The sequence below is a fragment of the Geotrypetes seraphini genome, chromosome 4 (assembly GCF_902459505.1).
Source record: "Geotrypetes seraphini chromosome 4, aGeoSer1.1, whole genome shotgun sequence".
NCBI lineage: Eukaryota > Metazoa > Chordata > Amphibia > Gymnophiona > Dermophiidae > Geotrypetes > Geotrypetes seraphini.
In genome coordinates, this window is record NC_047087.1 from 290987890 (window position 1) to 291012989 (window position 25100).

General features: G+C 46.7%; 1 protein-coding gene across 2 annotated transcripts in view; it reads right to left on the minus strand.

Moving 5' to 3' along the window:
- Positions 1-682: 682 nt before the first annotated feature.
- Positions 683-25100, minus strand: part of TLX1 (T cell leukemia homeobox 1) — a 33299-nt gene continuing 8881 nt past the window's right edge. For both annotated transcript variants that reach the window (XM_033942861.1, XM_033942860.1), the window contains exon 3: positions 683-972. In XM_033942861.1, the coding sequence (XP_033798752.1) occupies positions 750-972 (223 nt within the window). In that variant the 3' untranslated portion in view covers positions 683-749. The remainder of the gene's footprint in view (positions 973-25100) is intronic.

The window sequence follows — 25100 nt, forward strand, 5'->3', positions numbered from 1 at the left end:
GTCTCAAGACCGAGTCAGTTATTACACCAGAAGCTGGTCGATAACATGTTTGCTATCTGTGCTTTCCAACCTCTGTCTGCTCTTTTCATCATAGTTCCTCTGCTGATGGAGTTTCCTGTTCCTTTGGTGTTTTTTTTGTTTTTTTTTTAGTTTTGCAAATAAACAAAAAATCTCAAAGCAGTTCTCAAAACGCGCCTAAAATTTCTGGCTAAAACCTAACTTGCATAAGAAGGAAACCAGGATGGAAAGCAGAAAAGAGGGTGGCGTTTTAGCATTTGAATCATGATCATATTATTAGCCGTCTGAGCAAATGACGCAGTGAGAATGTTTTCAGGGCATTCGTCGGTTCCCTCTTTAACGCGCAGCTTCTCCGCCGTCTCCGGGACGTCCCTTCAGTCCGTTGCGCGAAATTTAAGAAAGATCTGAAAATACGGTAGCTGTTGGATCGCGTTTGCTTTTATCAGGGGGCGGGGCTAAGGTCACCCGCGGATTGAAAATGCAGATGCGCGCCCCAGCAGGATCTCAAATTTCCCTCTGAAACTGGAATTGTTTTGACGTCTTTGAGAAAACTGGACTTTAAAAAAGCCGAGCCTGCTTCCCCCTCCCCCTCGAAAACATTGCTCTGCTTTTATTCTTTCCTTTACGTTTGTGATAGTGTCTTTTTACGACTTCTCGCTCTTAGTTTGTTGTGGTTGTTTTTTTTTTTTTTTTTTTTGGGGGGGGAGGGGAAGGTTCAGGAGATATGCGTTTTATTCACAGGCAGACGCCACCGAGGTGACGCTGGTGATTTTCGAGCTGTCATCAGACCAAGGCTGGAGGTTCTGCAGGGCAAAGAGGGAAGAATTGTGGATGCAGATGGGATCGGCCTGCATGGGCTGGTTTATAGATTTCTGAAAAGCTTCCTGTTGCAGCTGCATAAGGATCCGGTTGGCTTGCTGCCTCTCTGCTTCCCTCTCTTCTGCAGTTTGTCGCCTTAATGCAATGCAACCCAAAAGAGAAATAGAGACAAGGCGCATGGTTAAAGGATACAACATTTCATACGTTTGACATCCTATGTATAAGACCTTGCAGTAATAATGCATAAAAAAATCTGCCTTACAGCACGCTCCAATTACCCTTAATTTTAACTTGTGATATAACTGAGACAAAGCCAGACTAAGAGAGAGCTTCAAAAAGTTTCTGCGCTTTTATTTTTTTAAACACAAATATCTCAAAAGCAAATTACGTCACTTTTCCACAGGTGAGCCGGCTTGCCTGACTAGTCTCATGACATTCTATGACACACCCAGTGGCGTAGCAAGAGGGGGTGCAGCCTTGGCGAGGGCGCAGGTACCTGTCCTCCTCGCCCACCCCCCACTGCCGCGTGTACGCACCGCTTCCCTTCCCCCCTTACCTCTGTAACATTCCTGGCGTGAGGGGCAATGCCCAGCCTGCTGTCGCGCCAGGGTTGTCTCCTCTGACGTCACCTAGAAAGTGACGTCAGGGGAAGAGCCAACGCTGGCTCCACAGCAGGTTGAGGGGTGCTGCTCGAGCCAGGAACGTTGCAGAGGTCACGGGGGAAGGGAAGCGGTGCGCACACGCGGCAGTGGGGGCGGGGAAGGAGCATGCGGCGATAGGAAGATGGAGGAGAGTGCGGGGGAGGGGCGCCACCGCCCTGGGCACCTGTCACCCTCGCTACGCCACTGGACACACCCTCTTACCACTTCTCCAGCCCCGACCATTGCTGGCGAAAATATGAAAGTGCTGAAACTTTCTGAAGGACCCTCGTATTTTGCATCTGAGGATGGTATATAAATTTGAAAAGTAAATTAATTAATTAATGACATAGAAAGCAAAGATGTTGATATTCTTGAGTCTGTGATATATTCAAACCTCAGTTTCCAAGTTCTAAATCATAAACAATCCATTTTTTTAAGACTAATAAAGTGTTCCCCCGCGTGTCAAAGCAGCTCCTGATTGGTGTAGCCCAACTTTACTACAGGAAGAGGCGGTCGGAGCAGACCGCGAGTGATTTTTCTTCACCCGCCAGCGCTCCAGCTGCCCTCTCCTGCCTCCCCTGTCTTTTGACAGGCAAAAAACCGCATTCGTGGTTTTTCAAAATTCGCGGGGGTTCCTGAAATGGAACCCATGCATATTTCGGGAGAGTACTGTATATTTTTTAGTCATGTTTGTTTTGTTTACAATGCTCGGGGTATATATTCAACTCAGGACGGAAAAGGGCACAGGTGCTGCATGAACTTTAGCATTCCAAAGTAGTTTAGGAAAGTTCCAGAAAGGTTCGTGCACCAGTGGCTTAGGCGTGGCTCCTACCACCAAATTAGCTCATAAATATCCTTAAAAGAGTTACAATAAGCAGCCAGCATGCATATTACAACCACCTTAAAAGGGCACAGTAATCTGCATCTCATTTCCAAAATGTGTCACTTCCTGTCAGTACCTGAGTAGCGATTGCTGACACAACGACAGGAAAGGAAACAACACAAAAGCCACTGATGGTCTGCACGGCCTCAGCGCTCCTAAGCAGTCACCTGGGTCTAGCAGCGCTCTGACCTTCCCCCAAGTCCCTGGACCCCTGCCCCCAAAGAGGCTGGCGTGATACCCACTCAGCTTGGCTGCTGCGCTTCCATCTTGGAAAATGGTAGCACCTTGTACTGCCCAGTGCATCATGGGACATACTGAGCAGAATCACTCTGCAAAATAAGGGAATTGGAGAATTCATAGTGGAATGTGGAGAATGCAAGGGAAGGCAGAGAGAGAAAAAAAAGGAGGGGGGTGGGAGAGTGTGGCGCAGTGGTTAAAGCTACAGCCTCAGCACCCTGGGGTTGTGGGTTCAAACCCACGCTGCTCCTTGTGACCCTGGGCAAGTCACTTAATCCCCCCATTGACCCAGGTACATTAGATAGATTGTGAGCCCACCGGGACAGACAGGGAAAAATGCTCACGTACCTGAATAAACTCATGTAAACCGTTCTGAGCTCTCCTGGGAGAACGGAATAGAAAATGGAATAAATAAATAGTATGAAACGTTTCAGCTTCTGATAACCAGAGCAGGTATTGTGACATCATAATGCCTCATTCCACCAATGCCTAAGAGCCAACCTCATCAGTGAAGTCACAATGGCTTGATTGTCCTATACTTGGCTACTTTTGCTACATTTTGATTTCTAGAGTGGCGCAGTGGTTAAAGCTACAGCCTCAGCACCCTGAGGTTGTGGGTTCAAATCCACGCTGCTTCTTGTGACCCTGGGCAAGTCACTTAATCCCCCCATTGGCCCAGGTACATTAGATAGATTGTGAACCCACTAGGACAGACAGGGAAAAATGCTTGAGTGCCTGAATAGACTCATGTATATCATTCTGAGCTCCCCTGGGAGAACAGTATAGAAAATTGAATGAATAAATAAATAAAGAGCAGGGAAAAGGGAGAGAGAGGGTGCTCTATCTACAACCCCCACACCCCTACCTCCAACAGATATACAGTACATACATACACCTATATCTACACAATTCACCCCTTCTCCCACGCATGTGCTTCCATCTTCCTCACAGAGGCCAAAATTCTGCAACACAGACACATATGGAGCACCTACACCCCTTCACCACACACCTCCATTACTGTATCAAGGCACCTCTCCATGCTGTTCTCTGCTGACTCCCTCACATGTCTATTTATAGACCGCCTATCAAAGTTATCTAAGCGGTTTACAATCAGATATTCAAGCACAGTGTATTCGGTCCATAAGACGCACCCCCCTTTTCCATCCCCTTTTTGGGGGTGGAAAAAGTGCGTCTTATGGTCCGAAAAATACGGTACGGTATATAGTGCCGAAAGGCATATGAAGCGCTGTACATTTTGACATTTATAGACAATCCCTGCTCGGAAGAGCTTACAATCCAATTTGGACGGACAGACAGGCATGACATATAGGGTTGGGGATGCAGAATCCAAGGCGAGAGGAGTTAGGAGTTGCAAGCCCTCTCGAAGGTCTTGCACTGGGCCTTGAACACTGCCAGAGACGGAGACCGCCGTAGGGATTTGGGCAACTTGTTCCAAGCATATGGTGCAGCAAGCCAGAAAGGACGGAGTCGAGTTGGCAGTGGAAGAGAAGGATGGATTTACCAGCAAAGCAAAGCTTGTGGGGATCAAAGGGGGAGATAAATGAAGAAAGATAGTGAGGAGCAGCTGAGTGAGTGCATTTGTAGGTCAGTAAGAGGAGTTTGAATGGTAATCTGAAACGGATGTGAAGCCAATGAAGTGACTGACAATGTCCACTCTTTCCTAGGGTTACCCTATGGCTCCAGAAAAAAGAGGACAGATTGAGACATCTGGGTTTTACTTCCACTGAAAGCAATGGAAGTAAAACCCGGATGTCTCAATCCATCCTCCTTTTTCTGGAGCCATAGGGTAACCCTACTGTTTCCAGTCCCAACACTGCCTGTACCCCCACCTCCAATCCCAACCCTGATATCGTCTGCACTTCTAAATCATACTTCAAACACTGCCCACACCCTCAGATCACACCTTTGCCTCCTGACACAAAGTCTCCACCCCTGATATAAAGCCAAGCCCATCCAGACCCTAACCGGGGGCCTTCAATGGTAGTTGGCAACAGCTAGCGCCCTCTGCTGCCACTTGGGTCAGTGACATCACCCAATAGGTCCCTCTGTCCCCTAGCAGTAGTTTTGAATGCAGTTCCCGTTACCCTATACACTCAGCCTATTCAACAGCTGGTAATTTTGCACTGGCACATATCAACACAGCTGTGGTCTTCAGCGTCGATTTTACCTTTATCCTCTAGAGCCATTTACCAGAATGCAGCAAATGAATGGCATTCAGAGCAAATGTGTGCTTCGATGTCCTGGCATTATATTAGGGTGATTTATTTGCCCGGACTTTTGTTTGCAGAAGGTAGGTAACATCATTGTGAGAATTGCTCTGAGACACTGTTCTTCCAAAGACCGCGATGGCTCCCCAGTTGCAAGACTTTATGATCGCGACTCTCCCTCCTCCCCTGGTTTCCTCACACAAGAAATTCCCTTGAGACACAGGGTGGATACGAACAGGGCTCTGTGAGTATCTCTCCTGTAGACTTTCTCAGAAGGCTTTCCGAGAGCACCATGCTTCCAATTTACTTATGGGCCGTGAGCCTGCCTGGAATGCTTAGCCCGAGGGGGAAACAGGAGGTAAAGTAGAGAATTACTTCAAGACATAAATTCCACTCATCCCCAATGGAATCTAACCCATAACCACCCATACCTGCTAAGATCCATTCAATCTCCATAGGGGCATAGCTATGGGTGGGCCTTGCCCACTCAGTCTCAGCTCAGGCCCACCCAGTCTCTCTCACAGCATAAGCACGGGGTGGAATCAGGGCCAGGCTGCAATGCCAGTCCCACTTGCAGCAGCGCTACACGTGTAGCCCAGTGCGCCGCCTCTGAGGAAGGGCAAGTCTCCGCCCACCTCAGCCTGAGCTTCAGAGATCGAGGGTGGGCAGGGCTCAATGATGCGCTCGCGCAGTCGCACTCCTCCAGGGCGGGCCCACTCACTTTGGGCTTAGGCCTGCCCAAAATTGGCTGCCTAGCTATGCTACTGAGTCCCACCCATTCCTACATTAATCTCATCCATCCCCATCCATGTCGGCAGGAGTCGATGCTATTATTTACTTGCTCACAGCCCTCTGTTTCTTCCCAGCCCAACCCCTACAACCTCCTTTGGTTTCTGGGATGATATTCAGCACTACTAGATGTACACAGCACTGCACACATTATATGCCATCAGTTTTCTCTGTACCTAGTGGGTTCACAATCAAAGTTTTGTACCTGGGGCATTGGAGGGTAAAGTGACTTGCTCAGGGTTACAGAAAGCTGCAGTGGCAATTGAAGCTAGTGTTCCAAGCCTCATTCTGGCACGCCAACTATCTCTCAGTGCATTCCAAGCCTCATCCTGGAATCACCTGTGATTTTTTTTTAACCACACCCCTGCAGTAATCCCATGATAACTTCTTCCATCCCTGTGGGATCCCTATGGCAACTTTTTCCTGCAATCCCCATTCAGCTTTCTAAGACAGAGGTAAGCAGCCAGACAGAAGATATTAACGGAGGTGAGCATGTTTGCTCACCTTCCTTTTTTTGGTTTACTCTCCCACCCTAGAAAATTGCTAGAGTTTCAGGATAAGCTAAGAGCAGGAGAGTATTGGAGCTTAAACTGTATATGTCAACAGGAGACGGGACTTAGTAGAAAAAATATTTGTAGTGCTCATAGGTGGGAGCTGGCTGGTGGCTGAGCCACCAAAGACGGTGATCTTTCAAGGAACTGGAGATTTAATGATTATAGGTGATGAGGGAAACCAGTCACTGACTGACCAGTGGGGTACAGGTGCATGACTAGTTGGAATCTCCAGAAGATAGAGACTTATATGGGGTGGTGTTCCTTCTCTGAGTATGGATTCTCGTGAGAAGCAGCAGTGCCCTATTCTGACCTACCAGCTATGGATTAGAGGGTTTCTGAGTTAGGACCAGTTAAAACTAGGAGGCTGTTGGCCCCAGGATCATTCATTTTGCCACTTGCTTCCATTTCTACAAACTGACAGGCCAGTTCGGGCTTTGCTCTGAAAATCTTTAAACAGTCAAGACAAAATGATTCCATAAAGGTGCAGAGTGTAAAACAGTAAAAGTTACAATTCACCTTTTTTTCTCTGTTCTCCACCCTTGAGTGGAGAAAATATTATCTTCACCTCCCTGGAATTTGCCGCAGCAGCTGGGAATTGCAGTCTTCCCTAGCTCCTCTCTTTCCTTCTTCTCTGTCAGAGGAAGATCTTAGGTACAGTACTTCTTCCCTTGAACTCTGGTCTACTGGGGTTCAGCTGCTAGAGTGATCCACTGAATCTTTATCTTCTTTACCAAAAGATAAGTGATATCACTTAATTCTTTTTATTTCAGAAGCCTCCTCCAGTCTATGATTCTATATTACATTTAAACAGCCAGTCAAACTCTGACCCATGTGGTACAGTGGCTGTGCCAGTCACATACAGTAAGCTGCCTTTTGACCTGGAATTAATACCCGTGAGTTTCTCCTTCAATTCAAAGTCTCCTTCAACTATTATCTCGCTGGTAGGTAGAACGCTCCCAATTCTGAAAAGTATTGGGTGGCAGAAAAAGGTTACTTACTGAAATAAGTAGGGATCACTAGTGGTATCTATACTCCAAGATGGCTGAACTTTAGGAATCTCTAATGCGACTAAGACAAATGGCCAGAGGATGGAATAGCAGACATTTTCCTACTGAGGGGAAAGGGTTTGAGGAAGCAAATGGTTACCAATTAGGTTTGTTTCTTCATAGAGTAGAGAAGGACTTTAAGGTAAGATCAGTGAGCTAAGAAATCAGGAAGCCAGGGTTCAAATTCTTTGTCTCCCCAATGCTTCTTTTGACGTTGGGCAAGTCAACCCACCCTACATTGGGTCAGGTACAGGAAGTGGAATTGTGGAGCCATGGACAAAGGTGGGTGAACCAGAGGTTGGAGCAATTGGAGAAGAAGGGCTGGATTAGAGAGCTATGCGTAAATACCTAGTTGAGTGATATACTGTCATCAAATCCATCAAATAACCTGGACACATAAAATTTTAAAAATAAAAAGCAAGCTTTTAAATTCAATTCTTGCCTCAATTGGCAACTAATGCAATTCTGCATTCCTATACATAGCATTGGGGAGTCTTCCGGGTCCTCCCTCCTCTGGCAGGAAGTTTGATATAGATGAGTTGGAGTCCAGCAGATCTGAAACATGCACGTGCACTGCAATTAATCTGCTTGGAAGCACTTCCAGGTGGCCCAGACAGAGGCAGGATGGCAGAAGTATTGGCAACAGTAGAGAAGAGAAAATATGTCCTGAAAGGGATGATATAGGAGAAGATATGTATAGGGAGGGTGAGGAAGGAAAGAGGAGATATTAGATCGTAGAGGAGGGATGAGGGAAAGGGAAGGAGAGATGCTAGAAATGGCGGGGCAAGGGGTAGAAGTAAGGCAAGATGAGATGCTATACATTGGGGCGAGAGTAGATGTTGGTTAACTGGAGGATGGGTAAGGTAAGGAGAGGAAGGAAAGTGAAGTGAAGCAGAGGGAAGGGCAGATGCTGGACTATGGGGGTCAGAGAGGAAGGGAAGGCCAATGGAGATGCTGGACTGCAGGGAGTAGGAAAGGGAAAACAAGGGGAAATGCTGGGCTATGGAGGAGAGAAGGGAGGAGGGGTTGCTAGACTACAGAATGTAGGGAAGGGAAGGAAGATAAGTGGAGACACTGAACCACAGAGGCATAAGATATCCTTGGGCCAACCCTGATTTTTGAAAGAGGCAGGTGATTAAATGTAAAGTGAAAGGCAAAGCTAGCTTAATACAATTTCCATACCTGGTACAAATATGTCAATTGTTAAACCACACTGAAGTCCAATATATTCAACTGTACACTTTTACACAAAACAGTGAATGCTTTTATTTTACATCATATGACTAATCCTGAATGGGGGGATGGACTGATTTGAGAGAAGAAGAGGGGAACACTGTCCGGATGCGGACTAGAATGTCCCGTCTGCGGAATCGGAAAGAAGTAGGGAGATTGTGGATGCCTTTCAAAAGGCTCTGCTCAGACAAATGGTGACGGAACCCACAAGGGAAAAAGCGATATTGGATCTGGTCCTCACAAATGGAGAGAGTATCTCTAATGTTCGAGTGGGTGCTCACCTAGGTAGTAGCAATCATCAAACGGTTTGGTTTGATATAACGACTAAAGTGGAGAGCGGCCGCACGATACTTAAAGTCCTAGATTTCAAACGTATGGACTTTAATGCAATGGGAAAGTACCTGAAGAAAGAGCTGTTAGGATGGGAGGACATAAGAGAAGTGGAAAGACAGTGGTCTAAGCTGAAAGGAGCGATAAAAATGGCTACGGACCTTTATGTGAAGAAAATCAATAAAAACAAGAGAAAAAGGAAGCCGATATGGTTCTCCAACCTAGTGGCTGAGAAAATAAAGGCGAAAGAGTTGGCGTTCATGAAATATAAAAAAAACCCAAGAAGAGGAGAGCAGAAAGGACTACAGGGTGAAACTGAAAGAAGCCAAGAGAGAGATACGTTTGGCGAAGGCACAGGCGGAAGAACAAATGGCTAAAAATGTAAAAAAGGGAGATAAAAATTTTTTCAGATATATTAGTGAAAGGAGGAAGATAAAAAATGGAATTGCTAGGCTAAAAGATGCTGGGAACAAATATGTGGAGAGTGATGAGGAGAAAGCAAATATGCTAAACAAATACTTCTGTTCTGTGTTCACAGAAGAAAATCCTGGAGAAGGACCAAGATTGTCTGGCAAAGTTACACGAGAAAATGGAGAAGATTCTGCGCCGTTCACGGAGGAGGGTGTTTATGAGCAACTTGAAAAACTGAAGGTGGACAAAGCGATGGGACCAGACGGGATCCATCCCAGGATACTAAGGGAGCTCAGAGAGGTTCTGGCGAGTCCTATTAAAGACTTGTTCAACAAATCTCTGGAGACGGGAGTGATTCCTCGGGATTGGAGGAGAGCGGATGTGGTCCCTATTCATAAAAGTGGTCACAGGGATGAAGCAGGAAACTACAGGCCGGTGAGCCTCACTTCAGTTGTTGGAAAAATAATGGAAGTGTTGCTGAAAGAAAGGATAGTGTATTTCCTTGAATCTAATGGGTTACAGGATCCGAGGCAACATGGCTTTACAAAAGGTTAATCGTGCCAAACGAACCTGATTGAATTTTTTGATTGGGTGACCAGAGAGCTGGATCGAGGACATATGCTAGATGTAATTTACTCGGATTTCAGCAAAGCCTTTGATACAGTTCCTCATAGGAGGCTGTTGAACAAACTTGAAGGGCTGAAGTTAGTGCTATCTTGTGGTGAGAGGAAATGGAAGGGGGAGGGGGAGGAAGGAAGATGGTGGAAGGGTTGGAGGTAGGCCTGGATAGGAGGAAGCAATAGTCAGTATGAGCTGAGGGATCCCCCACCCCGGGTCCCAGGAGAAGAAGGAATGAATGCTGACTGGGTGATCCTGTCACCAGGGCAACCAAGAGAGGAGTCAGACAGGGTGAAAGTTTACTGCTTCTATTTATCATTTCTATAGCGCTGAAAGGCGTATGTAGCACGGTTCATAGACATAATCGTGGAAGACAAAGGCGCGTGCCGACAACTGAGCGCAAGACGGAGGCGTGCGCCGAAGAAAATTACTCTTTTTAGGGGCTCCGGCGGGGGTTTTTGTTGGGGAGCCCCCCCACTTTACTTAATACAGATCACGGCGGCGTTGTGGGGGGTTTGGGGGGTTGTAACCCCCCACATTTTACTGGAAACTTAACTTTTTCTCTAAAAACAGGGAAAAAGTGAAGTTTTCAGTAAAATGTGGGGGGTTACAGCCCCCCAAACCCTCCACAATGCGGCGCAATCTGTATTAAGTAAAGTGGGGGGGTTCCACCCCACACCCCACCGTCGGAGCCCCTAAAAACAGTAATTTTCTTCGGCGCGCACCTCCACACTGCGCTCAATTGTCTGCGCGCGCCTTTGTCCTGGTGCGCTTTTGACTGCTGTACATTTAACATGTAAATAGACGGTCCTTGCTTAGAGGAGCAAAAATTACTTCTGCAATATATTACAGGTTGCCACTTGCACACTGCTATTTCTGGGAGGAAAACATTTCACTTTTTAATTTAATTTAATTTCCATATGTATATCCCGCTTAACCACAAAGTTCCAAGCAGGTTACAATAAAAGATAATACCATATCAAAAAATGTACCAAACTTAAATACATCCTATATAGAGTCATAATATCCACCCTGCTTAATCAAAAATATTTTTGAGGTAACCATTTTTTTTCGCTTTCCTAAAAAGCCTGATATTAGACACATTTCTTATTTCGCTGGGTAAAAAATTCCAAAACTCTGCAGCTCTTCTAAAGAGCATTTACTTCATAGAGGAGAGCAATCTACAATCTTTACACGATGCTATTACTAATAACAATTCTCAGGAAGAGCGTAAATACCTAGATGAGTGATATACTATTATCAAATCCATCAAATAACCTGGCCATATAAAAATTTAAAAATAAATAGTAAGAGGTACATATTTTTTTTTTTTTTAAGTCTAAAATCCTGCCTAAATCAGTACTTGGACAATAAAAAAGACAGGTCATCCAAGTACCAAAAATCAAACAGGGTTTTAGACATATCTAAAATCAGCTTAGGTCTTTTCTCTGACTCTGTGCACCCAGAGCGAAAAGGGGTATGGATAAGGCGAGAGATTGGGATGTGGGCTGACCTATATTAGAGAAACTGGGCCTCTTCTCCCTCGAACAGAGGAGATTGAGAGGGGACATGATCGAAACATTCAAGGTACTGAAGGGAATAGACTTAGTAGATAAGGACAGGTTGTTCACCCTCTCCAAGGTAGGGAGCACAAGAGGGCGAGAGAAGACAGAAGGAGAGATGTTGAATTGGGGAAAGCAAAGACAGAGTGAGAGTTGTTGGAACCCAGGAGAGTTGTTGGAACAAAGAGAAAGATGGAAGTGGACAAAAAGGAGGGAAGGAAGAGAGAAACTGGACCATGGGGAGGAGGGGCAGAGAGCAAGACAGATGAGATAGGAAGATGCTGGGGAGGGTGTGAGCAAAGAGACAGAAAGATGTTAGGCTACAAAGGTGGGAGGGGGAAGGAGAGAAAGAGAGAGAAGATGCTGGGTTACAAGGGTCAAAGGAGAGGTGATGCTGAGAATGCTGAAACACTGTGAGAGGAAATGAGGGACAATGTCAAGGAGAGAAGTATGTGTAGAAATGCAATAATGGTAAGTAGATAACAGATGAAAGGGAATAAGAAGCTGGGGAAGGAGGAAAATGGAAAAGGTAGGGGTGAGAGAAGGGAATGAGTCTCAGGGTTGACAGGGGCAGGAGTGAACCCCACTCTCTCCTGCTCTGGTGGCTACCTTATATGGTAGCCTGAAAGCCCTAGCAGTAGTATGGAGAGATTTTCGCTAGGGGGTTACCAAGGCAGGAGTGAGTGAGGATCACATCTGTCCTCATCACACCTGGGGTGAGTCAAGAAATGCAGCTGGCTGGGGGAGGAGGGGGCAGCTAGCTGACTGACTGGAATGCAGGGGGAGCTGGCTGGCTAGAAAGTGGGTGATGTGGAGGCTGGCTGGCTGGGAGTTGATTTGGCTGCACAAGAATTGCATGGAGAAGTGGAGGAAGCCAGTACAAAAAGGTGGCTTAGGGCACCACAGTCTCTTGAGCCAGCCCTGTTCCCTGGTATGTACTGTGTGAATGATAATGTACCCTAAAATATTTTGTTAATTCATATTCTCTTTGTTTTCACAATTATGGTTTTACCTATCCTCCCAAAGAAGCTCAGACAGGGTACAAATCAGATATGTAAGCTTTTTCCCTATCTGTCCTGGTGGGCTCACACTTTACCTATCTGGGGCATTGGAGGATTAAGTGACTTGCCCCGCGGTCACAAGGAGCAGCATGGGATTTGAACCCACAACCTCAGGGGGCTGAGGCTGTAGCGCTAACCACTACACCACACTCTCCTGCCATATTACTTGGTATCCTAATGTATCAAAGTAATATATATATACAGGGCTCCTTTTACGAAGGCGCATTAGCGGTTTAACGTGCGTAATAGCGTACGCTAAACCGCCGGCCGCGCTAGCTGCTACCGCCTCCTCTTGAGCAGGCGGTAGTTTTTTGGCTAGCGCAGGGGTTAGCGCGTGATTAAAAGTCGCGTGCGCTAAAGCCGCTAACGTGGCTTCGTAAAAGGAGCCCACGGTATATGCAACGCACACATACACATGTTCAGGTTCGATCAAGCATCATTAATAGTGAGCACTCTTCCAAAAGAATGTGTAGTTTTTTCTGCAGAGTGCACACCATTTTCCATCAAACAAGAAGCACACGTTTGTTTTTTGTGTTCATCTGTTTCCTTGCTTTGTTTGTTGTTTTTTTTATATAAACTTTATTGATTTTCAAATCTAGAACAGTGCTTACAAAATATACATGCAATTATCATTAGAGATAGCACTTCCCAATCAATCAGATATTAATAGAAGATAATTATCCCCACCCTCCCTCCCACCCTAATTTGAGAACAAAAAGAAAAGCAGTAAATTATACATGAAATTAAAATCCCAGACAACATTTGTTAAGTATATAGCCCCCCCCCCCCCCCCGCACTCCCTCCCACCCATCCTGGATATGCAGTCTAAAAGGAAAAATAAAGATATAATTCAATTTAATCAGAATGAACATAATTAGTCAATGGACCCCATGTTAATTTAAACTGCTTATTATGGCATGATGTTTCCGAATTAATTCTCTCATATTTATAATATAAGCATAAAAATTCCCACCAAAAGGTAAAATGGAGTCTGTCCCAATTTTTCCAGTTTTTAGTGATCATTTGCATGGGTACCCCAGTCATAATCATAAAGAGCCTACTGTTATGCCTATCTGATGTCCCACATATTACCATCTCATAGGATTCCAATATCAGGTTGATTTGCCCCCATATAGATCTCCAAAAATTGAGTATCAAAGGACAATAGAATAATAAATGATCCGGTGTCCCTACGTCAAGATGACAGTGCCGGCATCTATTAGACTTGGAACAGTCCAACTTCTGTAAACGAACAGGGGTCCAAAAACTTCTATGTAACAAATAAAACCATTTTTGGCCCATAGATGCTGACGCTGTACATCTCATCCTCCAAGTCCAAATCCATGGCCATTGAGTAGTAGAAATCTGCTAGAACATAAGAAGTTGCCTCCACTGGGTCAGACCAGAGGTCCATCGCGCCCAGCGGTCTGCTCCCACGGCGGCCCATCAGATCTATGACCTGTGAAGTGGTTCCTGCTGCTTAATCTCAATGCTCCAAATGTCTCTCAAGCTTGTTTTTGATTTTTTATTCATATAGTCAGATATGAATTTATATCACTTGGCGGCCTGATGCCCTAGCAAATCTATCTGGAAGCATAGGCCCGGCAAGTTATACTGATTATTTAAATTCTGCCAATCAGGGAACCCCTTCTGAATGGCTTGCTTCAACTGCAACCATTTATATGCTTGAGACTTTGAAATACCGAATGATTGTTGCAGTTGTGAAAAATCAAGCATTTTCCCATTTGATAACACATCATCTAAAGTACGTATACAATGCTTCCAGAGGATCTTAGACTCGCCTATTTGAATCTTGGAGTTCAGCCATAAGGATTGACACGTGGTTTTTTTTGTACTGGTTTAGCTGTTAAGTTGTTGATGAATTTTAAGGTTTTCCATGTGGCAAAAATAATACTATTGTCCTCATAAATTCGGGATAACTTGATACTCAAAATGTGGCTCAACTGCAATGGGGACATGAGTTGCCATTCTAAAATCAACCAATCCGGAAGATGCTCCAAGACTTCAGGAAGGATCCAATACATACCCTGCCGCTTGATGGTATCTATAAAAATTTTCAGCTGGTGACGGTGGGTTCTTTTAGCCTTCATCGACGGTATTCCTGAATATTCAGTGCCGGACCATGTCCTAAATATTATTGGCAATTAACCACATAAATGCTGACTCCACTCTTGGACCACCCCTCAAAAAGCTGGCTTTCACTTTGCCAGTCTGTACTGATATTCAAGAAAGCATGCACCATGTGCAAACAGTGCAGATCACCCAGATTCTAGAAAGGTCACCCAAATTTGAGTTCTGTTCCCAGACTGGCGGCCAAAATAATTAGTTAATGAGCTCAAATGATTTAATTACGCTATTAACAAAATTGTAAGTGTTATGTTGCATTGTACTTGCTGTACGCCGCCTTGGCTGAATCTCTACTTAAAGGCGGTTCATAAATCCAAATAAAAAATAGAGCTTAGTGGGCACAAATTATGATTTGGGTGCCAGTCTGGCTGCATGCTATTGCGTAACAGCACCAAAATTGGATTGCGCAAAAATTTAAAGGGTTGTGGCCATGGGAGGGGCATAGGCGGGTCAGGGGCATTCACAAAAGATGCACGCAGTGATAAGAACAGCGGGGATCCACGCCCAACTTGCACGCCAAGCAGCTGGCCTAAACCTTCATGCCCAAAGCTGAGTGAAGAATTCAGCGCTCAACACTGTTCTGTGAACCGCATTCATCCCAGAGCACCCTTTACAGAATAACGTTTAGCGCTGAATTTTATTGGCGCCTGACGTTTGGCATCCACTAGTGGGCTGTGGATTGGGAACCCTGATATAAGGCATATATACATTTTCAGACCGACATCCACACCCCTGAGGAAGGTCTCCTTCCGGAGGCCGAAACACGGACCGTGTCGGGTCATCAACTGGGCCATGCAATTTTAAGGTCATTACGACTATATACCTGCAAAATAGGACTTTATATCCATGTACTTTTATATGTATTTTAATTTGAGTCTATATGAATAAATAGACTTTCAAGGTTGATGTGTTCTTTCAAGGTTGATGTGTTCTATCCCACGCCTCACTTGCTTGCTTTCTTCGTTCTAAAAGTGGCCTTGGAGCATCCTTATTGCTGGTTTTTTCTGCATACCAAGGCCACTTTTGCCATGGCCAGAAACAGGCTAATTTTCCTATCTCTGGACTTAATGGCCATTCGCTAATTGTGCAGTTAGAGCATGGCCATTTAAAAGTCTCCTGAAAAGCTGGCTTTTGAAGGATGCTTTTAACTGAGTTATGCTTATTTTATATCCCCAGGATACTCGTTAGAGTAACAGTAAGGTCGATAAACAAAAATCCTTTTGTTTCGTTACCTTGCCCTTTTTGATTTGATTTACAAATTGTATTTATCTATAGTTGTGTAAAAAGCGCGATTTTTCTTTCCCCGGGTGCTGGTGAGGTGTGTGAAGGGTTGGGGAACCCCATGGCAACGCGCAAAAAATTGCTCGGCGATAAACCTGGCCAGCGCACGATGGAGCAGGCGCTGGGCCGGGCTGCACATGGTGGGGCAGGCCCGGAGACCAGCAGTGGGGAGGCGGCGAGATTGAGTGGCGCTATCGCGGCGGTCGCCGACATGGTGGCAGAGCCCATTCAGGAAGAGGCCTCGCCGGAACCGCTTACGAAAGCGGACATTCAGCGCTGGATTATGGAGGTAAAATCTGAAATCTCGGCTGTGGCTGTGCAAGTCCGGGAAGCGGTGCAAGAGCTGCGCACTGACCTGGTGGAGGTGGGCACAAGGGTGGAAGTGGTGGAGATGCGGCTGGATAGCTGCGAGGAAAATGTGACTGGTGTGCAAAGATCTCTGGAAACTGCATCTGCTGATTACCAACTCCTCCTGGATAAGGTTGAGGACCTGGAGAACCGCACCCGGCGTAATAACTTGAGGGTGCGGGGCCTACCGGATCTACCGGAGTATAAAGATGTTCGTGCTACTATTATTAAGCTGATCCGTTGGCTTCTACAAGATGACTCTCTGGAGCCGGGTCTTGAGCGTGCACATCGAGCTCTGGGACCCCGGACCTCAGATTTCCCTAAAGATATTGTGCTTTGCCTTCAGAGCTTTGTGCTTAAGGAACAGATCTTCCACAGAGCCCGGGAGCTGGGCACGGTCACCTGGGAGGGGCATCGATTGGAGTTCTATCAGGACCTGGCTGCGGGCACGCTTCAGAAACGCCGGGCATTCCGGGAAGTGACTAAAGCTCTGCAACGCAGCAATTTGCGCTACCGCTGGACTTACCCCTTTGGGGTGGTTATTTCCATCAATGGAGTACACACTAAAGTTACCACTGTGAGGGAGGCCCATGGTTTGCTGCAACAAGCGGGTATTGAAATCCCGGAGGAGGCTGTTCCTGCGGTGGGAGCGGCGTCCAACCGAGTGGGGAATCCCGCCTCCTCCCGATGGCAGCGTGTGGAGAGTGGATCCAGGAGCGGGAGGGGAGGCCGGGGGGGAGGACCCCCTCTTCGAGCTACCGCTTCTTCCTCGAGCGGCCCCCCCTGAGGATTGACTGACTGTGTTTGTTTTGTTATTGTTTTCCTTCTTCCCTTCATAATGGGAGGGGTGTTTTTGGACTCTCTCCTTGAGGATGTATTTCTGGGTCTTGGGTTTTGGATGGGGGTTGAGTGGGGGAAGTCCATGGACTGTTCCTGGGGTGTGGTGGGAGGGGGAGGTTGGTGGATTGTTTCTGTGATGGGTGGGGGTACAGTGCTGGGTGGGGGGGGGGGGGAATGAGAATTGTTGTGTGGAGGGCTGTTGGTTGGGAGAGTTTGCTTACGGGGATTGTTGTGGGTGATGTTTTGATAGTTAGCATTTGGTTGTGGGGATTGAGCAATGGGCCGAGGGGATGGTTCACTTTCTTGCATGTTGGTGGGAGATCTATGGACTCTCACTTTGGGGGAGGGGGGGTGGAGGGGTGGGATGGTGGGGGGGAGAGGGGGGTATGGGGTCGAGTATGGAGGGGTTGGGTCCGCAGTGTTCTTGCTTTATTTAGATTATGGAGGGGTTTAGGTTGGTCTCTTATAATATTAGGGGTCTTAATTCCCCCAATAAGAGACGGGCTTTTTATAGAGAGCTGTTTCGTCTGAAGGCAGATGTTTGTTTTGTCCAGGAAACTCATCTACTTCAGTCCCATGAATCCCTGGTTAAAGACACTAGATTTTCTCAGGCCCTTTGGGCTTCCCTGGTAGGTACTTCCAAGAGGGGAGGGGTGGGTATTCTTATTTGTAAGGGGGTTCGGTGTGAAGTGCATAGGGTGGTGCGGGATCCCCAGGGTCGATATATAATGTTGGAGGCTCTGATTGAGGGGGTCTTGTACTCCCTGGTTAATATCTATGCCCCTAACGAGGGTCAGGGGGCCTACTTCCGCGAGTTGGTGCCTCGAATCCTCCGGTTCAAGGGGGCGCCCTGGTTTTGGGTGGGGATTTCAATCTTACCGTGACCCCTCATTTGGATAATTCAGGACGGGCGGATCACTATGGGAGAAAGGATCGTAAACTGTTGCGTGAGGCATTGACTACCCTTAATTTGGTGGATTGTTGGCGGTGGTTGCATCCCGCGGTTAGGGACTATACTTACTTTTCGGGGATACATTCCTCTTACTCTAGAATCGATTATGTATTTGTAGAGCGGGGATTGCTCCGTCGGGTGGAGTCCGCGGGGATTGAATCACTCACGTGGTCGGATCATGCACCTGTTTGGGTGCGGTTCTCGGGGGAGGGGGGTGGTTCGGGACAGAAATTTTGGCGTTTCAATGATAGCCTTCTTGATGACCCGGAGGTGGGAGTGCAGATAGAGGGGTGGCTGCAGGAATATTTGGATGTGAATGAGGAGTGTGGAGCATCATTGGAAGCGGTTTGGGAGGGATTAAAGGATACCCTTCGGGGCAGATTGATTGCTCTGGCTTCTGCCCGGCAGCGCAAATGGCGGGAAGATGCGGCGGCTTGGTTGATTTTGATTGGTCGGTTAGAGCACTTACACAAGCGTAACCCTTGGGATATTGAGCTCCGTGGGCGGTTGTTTCAAGCGCGCCGTGATCTCCAGGCTTTAGACTTGGAGCGCCTGCACCATAATTTGCAGCTTCTCCAACAGAGATATTTTGAGTTTTCTAATAAAGCTAGTCGACTGGTTGCCAATCGTCTGAAGGTACGGCAGACGCGTAATCAGATTCTCTCGATTCGAGCGGCTTCTGGGGAGTTGTTGCAGAAAGAGGATGCTATTCGTGCTCGTTTCGTGGAGTTCTACTCCCATCTCTATACTTCGGAGGCTCTTGGGTCCTTGCAGGATCTGGACGCCTATCTAACTTCGGCGGCGCTGCCCAAGATTGCACGTGATGATGTGGTGCGATTGGACCGTCCTCTCACGCTGATTGAGGCTCATGGAGCACTGCGCTCGATGAAACTCGGTAAATCGCCTGGGTTGGATGGTTTCACTGTTCGGTACTATAAACGTTTTCAGGATCTCTTGCTGCCTCCTTTGTTGCGCTTTCTTAATTCTCTGCAAGAGAATAGTGCTCTCCCCTACTTCATGCGCTTAGCGGGGGTTACGGTGCTGGCTAAGGAGGGGAAGGATCCCCTTCAATGTGCTTCCTACAGGCCGATCTCGCTGTTGGGGGTTGACACTAAGATTTTCACACGAATTTTGGCGGATAAACTGATGAGTTGGATTCCCCGGTTGATCCATCCTGATCAGTCGGGGTTTGTAGTGGGAAGACAGGTGGGCGATAACACTCGCCGTGTCTATAACTTGTTTGACCGGGCCAGGAGGGGGGTACGGGACACGGTGTTTTTATCTATCGACGCTTTCAATCGGGTCTCCTGACCTTTTTTATTTCGGGTCTTGGATTCTGTGGGTTTGGGTCCACGCATGCAGGATTGGATTCGGGTCCTTTATACTTGCCCTCTTAGTTGTATTAAGGTTAATGGGGGTTATTCGGAGACTTTTTCATTAGCCCGGGGAACACGTCAGGGATGTCCTCTCTCCCCGCTTCTCTTTGCCTTGACGGTAGAACCCTTGGCGCAGCGGGTGCGGATGAACCAGGATATTAAGGGGGTTACGGTGCCGGGAGGGGATTATAAGTTGGCCCTGTTCGCGGATGACCTTTTGTTTACGGTGGAGGAGCCTGAGAGTTCTTTGCCTGCTATATTACGGGAGTTGGACGATTTTGGTCAGGTGTCGGGGTTTCGCGTTAACGTTGGTAAATCAGAGCTTCTTAATATTAACTTGTCCGGAGATCGGGTGACTTATCTCAGGGACCGATTTCCATTTCGGTGGGTTCAGCATTCTCTACGCTACCTTGGGGTTTATTTTGTACCGCCGGGAGTGGCACTTTATGATCTTAATTTCCCTCCGCTCTTTCGGCGCATTCGCCAGGATTTGTTTGGTTGGAAAGATCAGTATTTTTCTTGGTTGGGTAGGGTGGCAGTTGTGCAGATGATGATCTTACCCCGTCTCTTGTTTCTATTTCAGGTGTTGCCGCTCTGGGTGAGCAGGAGCACATTGGAGGGGGTTCAAAGGCACCTTTTTGATTTTATATGGGCGGGCCGGAGACCCAGAGTGAGCAGGAAGGTCTTATATTTGGGGCGGAGTGATGGGGGACTGGGGGTACCCAATGTGGTGAAATACTACCAGGCTGCTCAGTTACGTGCCCTTTTAGAGTGGCAGACGCAAGTACCGAAACCGTGGGTGGAGATAGAGCAAAGTTTAAATGATGGGGTGCCTTTGTTGCATCGGCCATGGTTGCCTGGCAGGGTGCGGCTAGTGGGTGAGGTGACTTCGGTTGGAACTTCTCTGAGGGTTTGGAATCAGACCAGAGGGGGCTTATTGCTGGGCAGGCGCCATTCCTGGTATACCCCGTTGAGACATAATCCAGATTTTCTACCGGGAAGGACGGGGGAGTGTTTGCTGCTTGGGAGGCTAGCGGCTTGGCATGTGTGGGACAACTGTGGGATCCGATTTTGGGCCGTATTCGACCCTTTGCAGAGCTACGGGGTAGGTTTGGCTGGGGGGTCCGGGATCTGTTTCCTTACCTCCAAGTTGTTCACTATATTCGGACTTCGGGCCTCCTGGGGGACTTGAGGGGTGGCAAGACTCCCTTTGAGTTGTTGTTGGGTCCGGTGCTCCGGAAGGGAGCTCTAGCTGCTATATATAGGTGCCTTAATTGCCGGGGGGCCCCACATCCCTACATGAGGGCTTGGGAGGGTGATTGGGGAGCTACTATTTCCTGGGACACTTGGGGGGATATCTGGACAGAAGGTTCCTCGGCGGGTATAGCTGCTCTGTTGATTGAGAATGGTTATAAGGTCCTCTTTCATTGGTACTATACTCCTCAGGCTGTGGCACGTTGGCAGGGGGGTGCGAGTGTTCTATGTTGGCGGGGCTGTGGGGAGGTGGGCACCTACCTTCATATGTGGTGGCAGTGTGGGTGGGTGCGTGGGTTCTGGACGGGGGTTTTTTCTAGGGTGTCCCAGATTCTTGATGTCCAGATTCCGGATGATTGGCGACATGCCTTATTGTATTGGCATCAATTAGACCTTGCCTGGGGAGATTCTATGTTTTGCAAGTTGGCATTCACTGCTGCTAGGTTGGCTTTAGCCTCCTTGTGGAATCAAGCGCTCTCTCCCACATGGGTTATGGTGGAGCAGCGCTTGCTTTCTTGGCAACTTCTTTACCACTTAACGGCCTTGCGGCATGGCAAACAACATGGCTATGCTCGCATTTGGCGTCGATTTCGGGCTTCTGTGGGGGTGGGTGGTAGGGGCGGACCGGGGATTTGAGCTACATTTGGGGCTGGACTGGGAGGGCTGGGATTCGGGGGATCTTCTACCCATATTCCTCTTCCATTTTCTGCTTTTTATGGGATTTGATATTTCTCAACCTTTTCGAGTGTTGTGGGTATTGTGTTTTGTCCCTGGGGGGAGGGAGGGGAGGGTATTGGCTAAGTTCTAGTGGGTATTGTGGTTTGTTATTGTTAGAACATAGGGATTGCACGTGTCTTTTGGCTGGCAGCACTTTGGGAGCTTTCTGGAATGTTGTGTACTGCTCTTTGTTTTACTGTTGCTGCATCTACTGTGTATATTTTATGCTTGGTGTATATCTCAATAAAAGCTTTATTTGAAAAAAAAAATAAAAAAGACCCCATAATCCTCCACTGCCCTAGGTACATTAGATAGATTGTGAACCCACTAGGACAGACAAAGAAAGATGCTTGAGTACCTGAATAAATTCATGTAAACCATTCTGACCATTCTGAGCTCCCTTGGGAGAACAGTATAGAAAATTGAATAAATAAATGGTGTGAAAAGCTTCAGCCTTTGATAACCATTGTGACATCATAATGCCTCATTCCACCAATGCCTAAGAGCCAACCTCATCTGTGAAGTCACAATGGCTTCATTGTCCTGTACTTGGCTCACTTTTACTACATTTTGATTTCTAGAGTGGCGCAGTGGTTAGAGCACCCTCAGGTTGTGAGTTTAAACCCACCCACGCTGCTCCATGTGACCCTAGGAAGTCACTTAATCCTCCAGTGCCCCAGGTACATTAGATAGATTGTGGCAGATAGGGAAAATGCTTTGCGTGTAGTTGTAACTATGCACTATGCATTCCACTTGGGATTTTGCAATGACACTGAAATCAAGAATAATGGGGCATTAATGATATTAGAAACCATGAGCTGTAAATGATTAAAACCTTGACTGAATGCTGGAGATATGAGATTTTAAAAAAATAAACCAGGCTAAATTATAGTGAAATGATCACCAAACATTATTAAAAAGCAAACACAAAGTTGATTAAACAGTAGTTACTGTAATATTTATGTTACTAATTTTAACATGAAAAATCCCTCCTAGTATACATTAATTGGTGCATTTACCAATTTTCTTTTGATCTCTGTTTATGAAAGCCCATGAGCAAGGCATTACTTTCTCTAAATGTGTAAAAATAACACAAAACTTTTAAAAAAATAATGTTAAATTCTGATGAAACATATTCTTCACTTAGTGAAAACCGATCTTAGGCCTGGGTGCACTAAAATGGTCCCTCAAGCCGAGTGGGTCACTGTGAGCCAATTCATTGTCCGATTTTAAAAATGGCGATCGAATTTCGAACGACTTTGCGTTCAAATGAGTTTCGCGGAGGATCACTGTATTCCCATCTGATCGGCCGTTGGGATAGTGACTTTGACACCCGTGCAGAATAGTCCACAGGCACAAATGTACGCAAGTGCCAAGGATTGCTACATAGGCACGTTTGAGCGCTCGGCGGGGGGGGGGGGGGGCAGAGAAGCAGCAGCAGCACATGCAAATGTGGGACATAAATGACGGGGTGCTGAAAGGTTCTTGGCCCGGATCTCATTCATTTTGGTTCATGATGAATGAAAATTTTCCAGTTCTTTCACTGGGCCCCCTTCTTTCCACCGTCCCCTTGTATGCTAGGTATACGCTCTTAAGGGGCGTGCATAGGACACACCTTCAACACACGCTCAAAAAATGCCTATAACACATGAGTATTTGTGTTCAGGTGCAGGTGTATATGCTTCCAGTGCAGGTGATCGAGGCAGACAGCGTGCCAGACTTTAAGAATAAATGGGATACCCATGTGGGATCCCTACGAGGGTCAAGATAAGGAAATTGGGTCATTAGGGCATAGACAGGGGGTGGGTAAGCAGAGTGGGCAGACTTGATGGGCTGTAGCCCTTTTCTGCCGTCATCTTCTGTGTTTCTATGATGGGTCATTTGGCCTTTATCTGCCATCATGTTTCTATGTTTCTATAATCAGAAAGTTCTATGACATCACAATGCAGGTGTAAAGAGCCTTAGCCTATAGGAAGAGGAGATGCAAATGTTAAGAGCCTTAGCCAATAGGGAGAGGAGGAGAGAGTGGCTGCTGCAGACCCCAGAAAGTATTTCTTCACAGAGAGAGTGGTTGATCATTGGAACAAGCTTCCAGTGCAGGTGATCGAGGCAGACAGCGTGCCAGACTTTAAGAATAAATGGGATACCCATGTGGGATCCCTACGAGGTTCAAGATAAGGAAATTGGGTCATTAGGGCATAAACAGGGGGTGGGTAAGCAGAGTGGGCAGACTTGATGGGCTGTAGCCCTTTTCTGCCGTCATCTTCTATGTTTCTATATCAATTTTATAGCGCTGCAAGTCATACGCAACCCTGTACATACAATAGACAGTCTTTGCTCAGAAGAGCTAACAATCTAATTTGACAGACAGGACATCTCAGGGTTGGGGAGACTGGTAGAGGAAATGATTCAGTGGGTCTAGGTATCTGACAGCAGTGAGTGAGAGTTAAGAGTTGAAAGCAGTTTCAAAAACTTGGTCTTTTAGCTTTGATTTGAATACTGCTAGGGATGGAGCATGATCTATTGATTCAGGCAGCCTGTTCCAGGCATACGGTGCGGCAAGAAAGAAGGGACGGAGTCTGGAGTTGGCAGTAGAGGAGAAAGGTACGGATAAGAGAGGCTTGCCCAGTGAATGGAGGAGCATAGGGGGAGATAAGTGAGGAGAGATATTGGGGGGCTTCAGAGTGAATGCACTTATAAGTCAGCAAGAGGAGTTTAAGCTGTATTCGGAAATGGACGGGGAGCCAATGAAGTGACTTGAGGAGAGGGGTAATGTGAGAATAACGGCTCTCATGGAATATGAGTCATGCAGCAGCATTCTGAACGGATTGAAGAGGTGAGAGACGGGTGTGCGGGAGGCCTGAGAGAAGTACGTTGCAGTAGCCTAAGCGCGAGGTGAAGAGCGCGTGGATAAGGGTTTTGGTTGTGTGTTCAGAGAGGAGAGGACGGATTTTGGTAATATAGGACACACCTTCAACACATATGCTCACAACATGCCTATAGCACACGAGTAGATGTCCCTCACCTAGTATGATGATAAATTTTATAAATTTTGATTTCATGGCAGACCTGTTGGCAAGACACTTACGACTGGCCTTGACCTGTCATATTTTTCCGGGTCACTAGAAGTAATTTCTAGATTTAATGCATGCTTTCGTGGTGTTAGGGCATTGATCAGTGTGCTCATTTGAATATTAATGACTTCATTTTAATACTAATGAGGTCATTTGCATGGCAGAGTCAGATAATGTAGGAACGCACAGAAAACCACGCGGTGAGCCATTGGCAAATTGGTTCAAGCTGGTTTAGCGACCATCATTAGACAATCAGAGAGTTTAGTGCATCTAGGCCTTAGGACCCTTATTATTTATTTATTTAATTTTCTATACTGTTCTCTCAGGGGAGCTCAGAACGGTTTACATGCATTTATTTAGGTACTCAAGCAGTTTTCCCTCTCTGTCCCGGCGGGCTCACAATCTATCTAACGTACCTGGAGCAATGGGGGGATTAAGTGACTTGCCCAGGGTCACAAGGAGCAGCGTGGGATTGAACCCACAACCTCAGGGTGCTGAGGCTGTAGCTGTAACCACTGCACTACACTCTCCCCTACACTTTGTTTTCTTATGTGGTGGCAATTATTGGTGGAATATTTAATACTGTTTACCGTCAAGAAAAAAAATGAATTTCATTTCTTGATATTTGGAAACAAAACAGTGAAAGTTTTGCTTCCTAAACATGCCAAAAGCAACAAGAC